This window comes from Rhinoderma darwinii, chromosome 9 (assembly GCF_050947455.1).
Source record: "Rhinoderma darwinii isolate aRhiDar2 chromosome 9, aRhiDar2.hap1, whole genome shotgun sequence".
Lineage (NCBI taxonomy): Eukaryota > Metazoa > Chordata > Amphibia > Anura > Rhinodermatidae > Rhinoderma > Rhinoderma darwinii.
This window is the reverse complement of record NC_134695.1, coordinates 22,566,783-22,581,076: the sequence shown is the minus strand read 5'-3', so window position 1 is coordinate 22,581,076 and position 14,294 is coordinate 22,566,783. Positions and strand designations below refer to the sequence as shown.

At 45.6% G+C, this 14,294-nt stretch overlaps 1 protein-coding gene across 1 annotated transcript in view; it reads left to right on the top strand.

The window, feature by feature from the left end:
• The window catches only part of OVOL1 (ovo like transcriptional repressor 1), a 39,743-nt gene extending 25,730 nt beyond the window's left edge, over positions 1-14,013 (top strand). The window contains exon 4 of the mRNA XM_075837356.1: positions 13,718-14,013. Within this exon, the coding sequence (XP_075693471.1) occupies positions 13,718-14,013 (296 nt within the window). The remainder of the gene's footprint in view (positions 1-13,717) is intronic.
• The last annotated feature ends 281 nt before the right edge of the window (positions 14,014-14,294 follow it).

Sequence of the window (14,294 nt, the reverse complement as noted above, 5' to 3'; positions counted from 1 at the left end):
CTCCAAACCACAACATCTTAGTGCACACTTTCCTGTTTTCCATTGTTCTTATGCCCATGAAAAGCGACGCGGGGTAGTTATTGCCTTCAGAAAGAATCTCCCTTTTCTTTGTAACAAGGAAATTCTTGACCCTACTGGTCGATATGTGATTCTGGTCGGTACTCTATTTGATGTAGAGGTGACCCTAGTGGGATATTACGGACCAAATGAGTTTCAAACAGAGTTTTTTTCTCACTTATTTAAACAGATAGATGCCAATCGAAAGGGCTTGCTAGTGGTCATGGGCGACTCAAACCTGGTAATTAATCCAGCTTTAGATAAATCCCCGACCCTGACATCATCCACACCTCAAACTTCCTCGTCTATGTTTAGTGACATGCTACAGGCTCACGATCTACATGACCTGTGGAGGGAATTACATCCCAATACAAAAGATTTTACGTTTTACTCCAACCCCCACTCCTCTTTTAGTCGCATTGATCACATATTCACGTCTCAGCGTTCATTACCACTATGCTCCGCCGCAAAGATACTTAGCACACCCTGGTCTGACCACAACCCGGTTGAGGTCTCCTTCTCTTCTCTAATCCCACGGGGGCTATCCTTTAATTGGCGACTAAACGACTCCCTTTTGACATCCAAAGACTCATTCGCACAGATTGAAGAAGCGGTTAAGGAATACTTTAACTTAAATGAAGGTTCCACGTCTTCGCCGATCATACTATGGGAAGCCCATAAAGCCACCCTGCGGGGGACTCTCATTAGGTTGGGGTCTATTAAAAAAAAAAACAGAGAAAAGAAGATAACAGATTTATACCAAACACTAGCACAAAAAGAAAATGCTTGGAAACAGACGCCTTCGCATGCTAATAAAGCGTCAGTTGAGGCTACCAGATTAGAGCTTGACCTTTTATTGACGGAACAGGCTGAACGTAAGCTACGATGGTCCAAGCAGCGCTATTACTCGCAAAGCAATAAACCGGGTAAACTTTTAGCACGTCAGCTGCGAGTTCCCGCTGCGCCAAAAGAACCAGTTAGATTGCGGACAGCCTCCGGCACAATAACAGCAGACCCTAATAAGATTGTTTCCCAATTTCAAACTTTCCTTTCCAAATTATACTCATCCCCCCCACCTTTTGATCCCTTGAAGGCTGAAGGCTTGTTAGCTAATTTGGTTTTTCCAGATATTACCTCCTCTAATCTCGAAGCATTGGAAGCTGAGATATCTGAGACTGAAGTTCAGGCAGCTATCAAGGAATTAAAACCTTCCAAATCTCCTGGCCCAGACGGTTTCTCCCCATTATATTACAAAAAACTTTCTCCGCTCCTAAGCCCATATTTGACCCAACTCTTTAACACTATCAGAACTGGCACAACCCTTCAGACACCAACCCTGACAGCCCATATTGCAATGATCCCCAAACCTCAAAAGGATGCTCTTCAAATTACCAATTATAGGCCAATATCCCTCCTGAACACTGACATAAAAATTTTAGCTAAAATCCTGGCGGGTAGAGTAAACCGCTTCCTTGACGGGATTATACATGGAGACCAAGCAGGCTTTGTCCCTGGAAGACAAACAAGCGACTGTACCAAGAGAGTTATATCCTTGGTTCACCTAGCACGCAAGAGAAATGTGGCGTCAATGCTTCTCTCGCTCGACATTCAAAAAGCCTTCGATACAGTATCTTGGTCTTACATGGATTTTGCCTTGGGGAAGTGGGGTTTTGGTAGCCACTTTATGTCATGGGTGCACGCCCTCTACTCCAACCCTACTGCTAAAGTCTGTTACGCGGGCTACCAGTCTGCTTCTTTTCCTATTGAACGGGGCACCAGACAAGGATGCCCTCTATCCCCTATTCTATTTATCCTAGCACTTGAACCCCTAGCCATGATGATTCGCCAGAATCAGAACATTAGGGGACTGGAGTTAGGGGGAGTGCAACATAAATTGTCCCTCTTTGCAGATGATATGCTACTCATGCTCTCCCAACCCCTTATTTCCCTTCCTAACTTAATGCAAACTCTATCAGATTTCGCTGCTATTTCTGGACTTACTATAAACCCCGCAAAATCTATCGCTTTAAATGTTAATCTATCACAACAAACCCTGCACTCACTACAAAGCCATTTCCCCTTCCAGTGGGCCGGACACTCATTGAACTACCTGGGTATCCAGTTGACTCCCTCCTATGAGCAGCTGTATTCCGCTAATTACCCCTCCCTTATTCGCTCAATAACATCTTTGATGACATCCTGGCAATCCACCTATTTATCTTGGATAGGCCGTATTTCTGCAGTCAAAATGACCATCCTTCCAAAGCTTCTTTATTTGTTTCAAACCCTGCCAATCAAAGTCCCAGCACACATTCTGCGCCTCATCCAGAATCGGATCTCATCTTTTATTTGGAAGGGAGCACGCCCTAGAGTATCCAGGTCCACCCTCTGTTCACCAAAGGCAGATGGGGGACTGGGGGTTCCGAATGTCTCCAAATATTACCATGCAGCTATGATAGCACCCTTAACTAAATTGCATGCTTCTGCAAATATGCCTCTATGGGTGTACCTGGATATTCCGGAGATGTCGCCAACCCCGATCCAATCAGTGCCCTGGTTACCTCCCTCTTTCCGCTCCTCCCACCTATCACCCCCACTCATGCACATTTTATCGGTATGGGACTCAGTTAAATATTCTAGCAGATTGATCTCGCCGCATCTTCCCCTCCTTTCCCTGTGGCATAACCCTTTATTCTCCCCAGGTACAGACAATTACCAAGCCTTTAAATGGTGGTGGACTAGTGGTATACTCAGAGTCCATCATCTTCTAACGCCCACCCATTCCCGGATTCTCTCGTTCTGTGAGCTTCAGACCTCTCAGCAGATTCCCAACGGCGAAGTGTTCCGATATCTACAACTTAAGAATTGGATTACTTCTCTTCTCCACAACAAGACTGCTTCAGACTCTTACTCACAGTTCGAGCGAATCTGCGAAAACAACCCTAACACTAAAGGGATCATATCAGTCTTGTATAAATGGCTCCTTAACAACCCCACACCTGTTCCCCACACATACGTGGATAGATGGCACCGGGATCTGGGGGTGACGCTCGAACCAGCAGATTGGCATAATATCTGGAGTATAGTATCACACTGCTCCATTAACACAAATATTTTAGAATCGGCTTATAAAGTCATGATGAGGTGGTATTTGGTTCCTAGCAGACTTGCACGTGCCTTTCCCACCTACCCTGCCTCTTGCTTTCGTGGTTGCCACTCTCCCGGTGACATGCTCCATATTTGGTGGTCCTGCCCTAAGCTTATCCGATTCTGGAGTAGGGTATTTGGTCTCGCCCAAAGTCTGTTTGGCATTATTATAAGAAGAGATCCGAAGATAGGCCTTCTCCATCACAAACCCCCAGAGCTTACGAACGCACAATTTCGGTTATTCTCTTATATCCTTTTGGCTGCAAAAATAACTATAGCCCACTCTTGGAAAAAACATACAGTAACTTTTGCAGGGGTTAAAACTAGAATGGACCAGATGTTTGTGAACGAAAAACTCACAGGAATCTTACTAGATAGGGTTGCCGGGTTTGAGTCGCTTTGGTCGCCCTGGATTAGCTACGCATACCCTCACTTACCTGCCAATATGATCACTGCTTATTAAGTCCAGTGACTTTTCTTTTCATTCTAGATTTCTGACCGGCTCCTCCCCCCTTACCAATCCCAGTTTTCCGCTATATTCTTCCCAACCCTTCTATTCCCCCCTTCTCTGTCTCTTGTTGTATAGGATGTTTCCTTTTCATATATTGATCCTGCATTTACTGTCATTGCATTCACGAATGCTTGTCACTTTGTTTTTTATAACAACATTATAATTCATTGAGTGAAATGGTTTATATTTAATTTTATTTCAATCTGTTTTTGATATATGTCTTTTACCTAAATGTAAAAATGTTCAATAAAATTTGTTGAAAAGAAAATGTATTTTATTTTTTCAAAAGTGCTGCCAAAATAGAGTAAAGAGATGGAAATATATATTTAATTTTAAAAATTGTACAGTATGTGTGTACATATGTGACATATTGCAGTTAAAAATAGGGAAACATTTTAATTTTTACAAAATTTCTTCCATTTTTCTATTTTTTTATTAATTTCCGCAAATTGTATCAGTCTACTTTTACCACTAAAATAAAGTACAACATGTGACGAAAAAACAATGTCAGAATTACTTGGATATTCAAAACTTTCACAGAGTTATTCTCTGATAAAGTCAGACATACCACATTTGACAAATCTGGCTTGGTCATTAAGGTACAAACATGCCCGGTCATTAAGGGGTTAATGCTCTATTTTCCCCACAAACAATTCCTCCCGTGTTGGAACGTCATGGGATTTCCAAAATTTGGATATGATGCAAAGTTTTTGTCCGAGTAGGCAGAAATGTTTAACGGCTGCGGCCGCGGACTGCCGATGTTCCCCTCCGTTGGACGGTCGCGATCGCAGACTCCTGGCCTCATACCAGCATCTCCTGCCCTGGAATGACTGCTAGGGCGCATACTAAAAGTTCCCTATCCAATCCCCAGATAACCCTGGACTATAAAAAGGGCTCCGCCCTTCCATTCCTTACCTGAGCATTGTTGTTGTCTACCCATGTTCGTATTACAAACGGTCCCTGTAAAAGGGCATGGGGTAATAATAGCGGGGTTCATCGGATAGTGCCACCCACTATTACTACCTCCTTTATATCATGGTCACTAGGGTTATGCCTAGTTCCCCTACCTTTTTCCCTATATTAACGTTAGTCTACTTGCTTTTGCTATTTATTAAGGGAATACGACCGTATAGTAGAAATAAAGGTAATATTTATTAATACAAAATAATTGCACCTAGATAAAATACACCTAACACAGTAAATAATCACAGTATAGTATCAGTGTATCCCAATACACATAATAACTTAATATGTATTGAATACACTAACACTACACGTGGTACAGTATAAACAAGGTATGACAAATACTAATCTATACCACCACCCACTTACCTAAACATACATATAAGTTACGTTACAAAACACACACGCTCACTATTTCTGTCCCGCTTCCTCCTAAATATAACTGTCCCTGTACAATAAGGGTTAACAAGGGATGTGGAAGATAAAGAGTTACCAGGGAATAGTCAGGTAAAGAGTTAACAATGGGAATGTGCAGGCAGGTGGGAAAGGGTTAACAAGGGATGTGTACCAGGGGATGTGCAGGTAGGTAAAGTGTTAACAATGGGAATGTGCAGGCAGGTGGGAAAGGATTATCAAGGGATGTGTACCAGGAGATGGATGTGATGTGCAGGTAGGTAAAGGGTTAACTCAGGGGCACCAGCTCATTGTGTAGGGGAGAAGCAAGGGTTAGAAAAGGGAAATGCTGTAGTGAAGAGGAAAGAGGGTTAAAGTGCGGGGCTAGGACAGGGGTGAAAGGGTTGCTCGTTGTCCAGGGGAGTGAAAGGGTTAAATGCAGCTGTTGCTGCACTTGATACTTATTGATTGTTGTTCAGGGGAGGAGGACGTTGTTGGAGCCGGGAGCAAGGGTGATGAGCCGAGGAGCAAGAGAAGTCCGTTGGTGGAGCTGGGGAGCAGGTACGCAGAGCGTCGTTGGTGGAGTGGTGAGGGCAGGTCCCAGCTACTGAGTGCACCGATGCAGGGCTATTTGAACTGTGCCGCTACGCTCATAGCAGGGCGAGTGGCCCGCGCAAGTGAGAACGCCCGTGCACGCGCAAGAACCCCTGTGCACGCGCAAGAACGCCCGTGCGCGCGGGAAGTTTAAAATGAAAGCAGTATCTCCTGTCTCCATCGCTTCCAAGTGAAGCAGCACAATAACTAATTGTCCTGATTTGTTGTGAAGCCGTTGCTCATGTCCAGAGCTGTGTCTCTACAGCCCTGGCTCATGAGACATTACATACACTATATATATATATATATATATATATATATATATATATTGGACCTAGGTACTTGACATCACTTATCTCCTCAAGGCCACCTTCCCGCCAGTCCTCAGACTTAGGAGTTTAGTGTCCACAGTTGAAACAAAACCTCACAGTCCATAGAACAAAGTTGAATCAAAGCCTCACAGTCCATAGAATAAAGTTGACGCAAAACCTCACAGTCCATAGAACGAAGTTGAAACAAAACCTCAAAGTCCATCAAACGAACGAGATCATGCGAAACCACAAAGTCAATCAAACGAACGAAGTTCATACGAAACCTCAAAGTCCACGAACCTCAAGAGTCCTTGTTCTTTCTTGCTTGGAATTCTTTAGACGCATCAATGGGTTTTTCCAGCGGCCGATTCAATATTAACATGCGACCCGTGTATGGCTCCTTATACCCTCACACGGTCAGCTTTGGAATGGCTTAGCCCTTCCTTTCGCCTCAATATACAATCCGTTACTTTTCCAACTCTTTCCAGCATCTTGATTGAAGATGAAACAATCTTTGTGGGACGATATCCAGGTCACTATCATGGCAGGTTAACATCCCCGGGGAGGAGGTGATGTCTCAGTACCCAGGAATCCAATTGTGGGGTGGAGCATCGCCTTCCATTTCCCCTCTATCATTCAATCCATGATCGAATGGACCATACCAGTTCTAAGGTTGAGGTGGCAATTACCTACAAGGGTGTGTGTGTGTACCTCACCTGTCCCTAAGGGTTCCTATACAATACACTACCCAATCATACAAACAAAGTGTAAAATAACCAAACATACAAAAATATTCCCCCCAAACCATAGGTATATGTGCATATAGAGATTCATGCTCAAACACGTGAGGTCCTAGAGCCTGTAGAGGCTTCATTAACCACTGTACCATCCATTTTAGACTGCGTGCTCATTTCTTCCCCTCTGATGAGGCCAAGGTAGCATTCATCATTTCTCTTCTCGCTGGCAAGGCCCTGACTTGGGCGAACCCCATATTGGAACGGGAGCACCTGGTATTCTTTGATCCAGCTTTATTTTTAGAGACTTTTCGTACAGTGTTCAAGGAGCCGGGTTGAACATCCTCTGCAGCTTCCACTCTGCTAACTCTCAAACAATGGGAGGCAATGGTAGGAGAATATGCCATCTCCTTCCGTACACTGGTGGCGGAGCTGGCATAGAACAATCAGGCGTTGGTGGCAACCTTTTGGCAAGGACTGTCCATGCACATCAAAAACGAGCTGGCAGCTCGCGATCTTCCTTCCACTCTGGATGCTCTTATCCTGTTGGCAACCCGGGTCAACATGAGGATCCAGGAACGTGCCCAGGAGTTTCAGAGGGAAAGATGTTTCTACAGACTGGCACCCTCATTTAAGAGACCCATATTGCCTTCCTCCATCGTTCCGCCAGAAGAACCTATGAAGGTGGACAGAATTAAATTGTCCGAGCAGGAGAAACAGCGCAGACGCTCTTCAGGTTTGTGTCTGTATTGTGGCCTCAAAGGCCATTTTGTGCACCGATGTCCACAAAAGCCTGGAAAATCCAGCTCCTAGGGTTGGTTGGAGAGACAACCCTAGGTGGAACGACCAGAAATGCAAAAGCCTCTCCAAAATTATCTATTCCTGTAATCATCGTCTCTGGAGAGTCATCACACTCCGCCTCTGCCTATCTGGATTCCGGAGCAGCTGCAAATTTTATTCAGCAGGATCTAGTGGATCGCCTTTATCTACCCACAGTTCCTCTGGAGAGACCTCTTGCTGTTGCCTCTGTGAATGGACTATTATTGCCGACCCTATTGTTTCTGTCACCGAACCACTGACAATACAAAGTTCTTCACTCGGAACAGATTGTCTTTCTCGTCTTGCCTGAAGCTATCTATCCTATTCTGCTTGGCCTTGGCTTTGTCTACATGCTCCGGTTCTGGACTGGAGTTCCAGAGAAGTCCTCCAATGGGGGTCCAAGTGCCCTCACTGCTGCCTGCCATAGGTTCATCCCGTTTTGCCTCCACTCTCTAAGTCACTCTCTGATCTACCCTCACATTATGCCAGTTTTGCGGACGTCTTCAGCAAGAAGGAGGCAGAGACTCTTCCTCCCCATCGCATTTACAATTGCCCTGTTAAATTACTTTCTGACGCCTCACCACCTCGTGGACGAGTCTGTCCTCTCTCCCTGTGGGATACCCCAGCAATGTCCGACTATGTTAAGGAGAAGCTTGAGAGAGGGTTCATCCAGAAGTCTTCCTCACCGGCCGGAGCCAGATTCTGCTTCGTGAAGAAGAAAGATGGATCTCTTCGTCCATGTATCGACTACCGAGGTTTGAACCAAATCACAGTAAAGTACCCCTTGCCACTCATCTCCGAACTCTTCCACAGATCTTGTGGGGCCAAGATTTTCACAAAGTTGGATCTACGGGGGGATTATACCTTGATCCGTATCCGCAAAGGTGATGAGTGGAAAACCACATTCAACACCTAAGACGGTCACTACGAATATCTCGTGATGCCCTTTGGACTGTGTAACGCTCTAGCAGTGTTCCAGGAGTTTGTTTGACATCTTACAGGATCTGCTGTTTGTCTGTGTGGTGGTCTAGCTGGACAACATCCTAATCTACTCACCTGATTTGACGACGCATCAGAAGCATGTTTGCCAAGTTCTGTCGCGGTTAAGGGGGATTCACCTATATGCTAAACTCCAAAAGTGTGTGTTCGAGAGGAACACTGTGCCCCTCCCTCCTCTACATCGTATCTGACCGTCGACTCAAGATGGATCCAGAGAAGGTGAAGTCTGTCCTAGAGTGGCCACGTCCACAGGGTCTTCGGTCTATACAACGATTTCTGGGATTTGCAAACTTCTATCGGCAATTTATCCCAAACTTCTCGTCTCTGACTGCTCCAATGTCTGCCACCACCAAGAAATGGGTGAACGCCAAGGTTTGGCCTCTGGAGGCAGAGTCAGCATTTACCAACCTCAAGAGCGCTTTCACCTCAGCCACCATTCTTCGTCACCCTGATGCATCTCGGCAGTCCTTTCTGGAGGTGGATGCATCTTCCGTTGGTGCTGGAGCACTACTATGTAAAAAAAACAACCTCTAAAGGCAAGATGGTGGCCTGTGGCTTCTTTTCAAAATTATTCTCTCCTGCAGAGCGCAACTATTCCATTGGGCATCAGAAGTTGCTGGCCGCCAAGTTGGCATTAGAGGAGTGGAGACACTTGCTGGAGGGCGCTGTTCACCCTATTATCATTTATACGGATTACAAAAACCTCACATACTTAAAGTCAGCACAGCGACTAAATCCTCGCCAAGGCAGATGGTCGCTGTTCTTCGCTCGACTTCAATTCTTGCTTCACTTCTGTCCTGCTGACAAGAATGTGAAGGCTGATGCCCTGTCTCGATCACTTGAAACTAATGACTCGGAGGAATATCCTCAATATATTATAGATACTTCTAGGATTATTGCCGCTAACCCTCTGCAAATGAAAGACATTCCTCAGGGATAGACTTTTGTTCATATTGCAGACAGGAAGTGAATTCTCCGCTGGAGACACAGCTCCAAACTGGCTGGGCACTCTGGTGTTCGAAAGACTCAGGACTTGATAGCTCGTCATTACTGGTGGCCCACGCTGCCTAGAGATTACGGGTTATGTCTCTTCATGTACAAACTGTGCCTCGAACAAGTCTACCCGCTCCAAACCTGCTGGTCTGCTTCTACCTCTGCCTGTCCCTGATGCTCCTTGGCAACATATCGCTATGGACTTTATTACACACCTTCCCCCTTCAGTTGGATGTACTACGGTCTGGGTAGTAGTGGATCGTTTCTCTAAAATGGTACATTTTATTCCATTGACTGGTCTTCTGTCTGCTCCTTGCCTGGCAAATCTATTTATTTTACACATCTTCTGTCTGCACTGACTTCCTCTCATATTGATTCGGATCAGGGTGTACAGTTTATGTCCAAGTTCTGGAGATATCTGTGCAACCTGCTAGATGTAAAGCTGAACTTCTCTTCCATCTATCACCCGAGGCAATGGTCAAGTGGAGAGGACCAATAAAATTTTGGAGAATTATCTTCGTCATTTCATTTCCGCCCAACATGACAATTGGATACAACTTCTGCCTTGAGCGGAAGTCTCCTAAAACAATCATACATGTGGGTCTACTGCCTCTTCTCCTTTCTACATTGTGTACAGCCAACATCCACGAGTTCCCCTTCCTGTGCCAGCCATGACTCAAGTACCGGCAGCTAACTCTACATTTGGTACTTTTATTCACATCTGGCAGCAAACTAAGTCTGTGTTTTTCCTGCCTGTGGATCGCATAAAAAAGCATGCCGATAAAAAAAGAAAAGTTCCTCATTAATTCTCTCCTGGAGTCAAAGTCTGGCTATCCTCGAGAAACATTTGTCTCAAGATGCCCTCTCACAAATTGGCTCCCTGGTTACTCTGTCCTTTTGAAGTTCTGCAACGGATAAACCATGTATCCTATAAACTTCGGTTGCCAACTACTCTCTGGATTCCCAACTCACTCCACGTGTCCCACCTTAAACCTGTGGTTCTGAACCGCTATGGTAAAACTCTTAGTTCTGCAGTTGCTCCCAGCGGTTTTTCTGATGTGTTCGAGGTGAAGGAGATCCTGGACTACAAGAGAGTAGGAAGAAGGACTTTCTATTTAGTGTACTAAAAAGGGTTTGGTCCTGAGGAGAGATCCTGGGAGCCAGAAGAGAATCTTAATGCTCCTACCCTCATAAAAGATTCCTCTTGCGTTCTGGACCCATGAAGAGGGGGCGTAAGTGGAGTACTGTAATGACTGCGGGCCGTTTGATGGCCGCGACTGCAGACTCCTGGCCTCCTGCCAGTGTCTCCCTCCTAGGAGACTCTAGCTCCAGCTACTGTCCTGCCCTGGACTAACTCGTAAGGTACGCGCACTCGTCCCCGACCTTAAAGGGTCAGCGCGATGCATACTAAAAGTTCCCTATCCAATCCCCAGATCACCCTGGACTATAAAAAGGACTTTGCCCTTCCATTCCTTGCCTGAGCGTTGTTGTTGTCTACCCATGTTCGTATTGAAAATGGTCCCTTAGTTGTATCCTGCTCCCAGTGTTCCCATATCCTGCTACCTGTATCCTGTATCCGGTTGCTGTGTTGTTTCCTGGACCTAGCCTTTAGTCGGAGTCGTGTATATCATCTGCCACATCTGCTGTCATCTGCCCCGTCTGCTGTCATCTGCCATGCCTGGTGTTATCCGCCACATCTGGCATCATCTACCACGTCAAGTTCCATCTGTGCCAAAGCCCCTGCTACTATCTGGACTCTTACAGGTACTCTTGTGCTAAGGACTTTGCATAGACTTTATATAGACTGTTATTCGGCCAGCTGCCCCTCCGCTACGGTGGTGGGTCCACATACCCCTAGATCATGACAAAATGTTGGAAAAATTAACAGTTATACCATCTTGGGACCATTTTCTAAGTTTATATTAAGATGCATTTTTATAGTCTAATATAGAAATTCCACTTTTTATGTTATTAAAGAATTGCATTGCAAGCAATTCCATAATTTAATTAGTGGAATCAGTCCATTGAGCCATTAGACCATTTGTTAATAAACATGCAGGAAAGATTTCACATTTCCAATCATTACCCTACAAATCTGCTGACAGTACACAACAGCCTGTGTAAGCATTGCATTGTCAGAATGCAGATGTATGCAGGGGAGCTCTTCTACAGAATTCTCTGCCCACCTGCTATCCCATTGCCCTAATAGGAGTTGGTGTTTGTTCATACATAGGCATCAGTGGCGGATTAAGTAGACCATGAGCCCTGGGCTGTTACCCAAACTTGGGCCCCCCTTCCTCACCGCCGCCCTGCCGCGCCGTAACTATTTTTAACACTACTTTTTGGGGCAAGCATTAACAGTGTTACGATTCCCGTTGTCACAGCGCGGTGTCCCTACATACTGACAATATCACACTGTGCAGGGACACATCCTCCTGACAAGGGGAATTGTCTATCAGTCCTTGACTGCAGAAAGACTTTTTGTGAAATACAAGGATTTCCTATAATAAACATGTCAGGAGAGGTGACAGATTCTCTATAAATCTAGTGACTCACAGGTGACGACGTAGTTTTTTTTCTCTTCTCCATCCAGTCCAGACTTCATGACGACTTTTCCCGGCCATGACCCATTTCTGCAGAATTTGCCACTCAGATGTCTTTGGCTCCTCACTTTTCCAACATTTCCACACCTATAAACAAAGATAATATTATCATGGTGCCACACACTGTGCCCCTAAATATAATAGCACCAAAGACTGCGCCCCTGAATAAAATAGTACAAACACTGTGCCCCTAAATATTATAGCACCATAGACTGCGCCCCTGAATATAATTGTGTCAAACACTGTAGATAGCACCACACACAGCCCCCTGTAAATAGCGCTACACAGTCGTCGTCCCCTCTGTAAATAGCGTCACATAGCCCTCCCCCTCTTGTATATAGTGCTACACAGCAATCCCCCTTAGATATAGTGATACACAGCGCTCCCTTCTATATAGTGCTATACAACAATCCCCCCTTGTATATTGTGCTACACAGCGTCTCCCCCCTTGGACCTGCAGCTCTTGTAATTGCTCAGTATAATGTCCCCCATAGCTGCCCCCACAGTATATTGCCACCCATAGCTGCCCCCACAGTATAATGCCCCATAGATGTGACACAGTATAATGCCCCATAGATGTGACACAGTATAATGCCCCCATAACTGCAACACAGTATAATGCCCCATAGCTGCGACACAGTATAATGCCCCATAGCTGACACAGTATAATGCCCCATAGCTGACACAGTATAATGCCCCATAGCTGACACAGTATAATGCCCCATAGCTGACACAGTATAATGCCCCATAGCTGACACAGTATAATGCCCCATAGCTGACACAGTATAATGCCCCATAGCTGACACTCCATAATGCCCCATAGCTGACACAGCATAATGCCCCATAGAGGTGACACAGCATAATGCCCCATAGCTGACACAGCATAATGCCCCATAGCTGACACAGTATAATGCCCCATAGCTGACACACCATAATGCCCCATAGCTGACACAGCATAATGCCCCATAGCTGACACAGTATAATGCCCCATATGTACGTACCTAATAAAAGAAGAAAACATAATTGCTTACCTATCCCGGTTCCCACGACGGTGGGGGATGTGATGCTTCTCCTCCTCTGCACTGTGCTGTGCTGTGAGTGACTCCGTGCAGACAGGCGCGATGACGTCACTACATCGCGCCTGCCTGCACCGAGCCGCTCACGGCAGAGTGAATGCTGGAGCGAGGCTCCAGCATTCAACCAAACTGAATCTGCGTCCTGCGGATGCAGATTCAGTCGGAAGCAGGCAGCGCGGTAGCGCTGCATATTTTTTTAAGTTTGTGTGCGGTTCGGGCCGCGATGGGCCCCCTGGCAGCCTCGGGCCCCGGTGGGCCCCCTGGCAGCCTCGGGCCCCGATGGGCCCCCTGGCAGCCTCGGGCCCCGGGCGACCGCCCGAAAAGCCCACATTATAATCCGCCATTGATAGGCGTCCTCTATGTAATATCATAATATATTAAGCAGGAATTATATCCAATGTGAAGCGTAATCAAAAACTTGTAGTTCTAGATATTCTGGAAAATGAAATTTGTATCATTGTTACTTGACCCATAGACTATTTAAACTGGTAACAACTTTCCATTTTCTCCTTTATAGGTGTCCGTCCTTACAAGTGCCACCTATGTGACAAAGCCTTCACTCAGCGCTGCTCACTGGAATCACATTTAAAGAAAATCCATGGAGTACAACAGAAATATGCTTACAAGGAACGAAGGACCAAGCTCTATGTGTGTGAAGACTGTGGATTCACAGCTGACAGCCAGGAGAGCCATCTCCACCACCTACAGCACCAGCATCCTGACAGTGCTTTAATCCAGCGTGCCTCCAAGAAACTGGAAGTAACATTACAGAGTGGGGTCAGCTCCTTACTGCACAGCAGCCACCTTCTTTGAATTACTTGATCTTAGCCGCTGTTATTCTTTCCAGAAGTTCAGAAATAAATTGACAACTCGGTGTTAACAGTTGGGTTTTATGGGGTTCCTGTTTTTTTTTTTCTAATGGCTGCAAGTGACATGAATTAACAAAACAAGCAGTATTTACCTATCATTCCCCCCAGCGATCCAATGCTGAAGCTCTGGCAGCACTCCTGGTGATTGTTTACATGCATTCAGGATGTGACTGGTCCAGCCAATCAGCTCCTACAACACATGACCCCTGAGCCGTCTGATTGGCT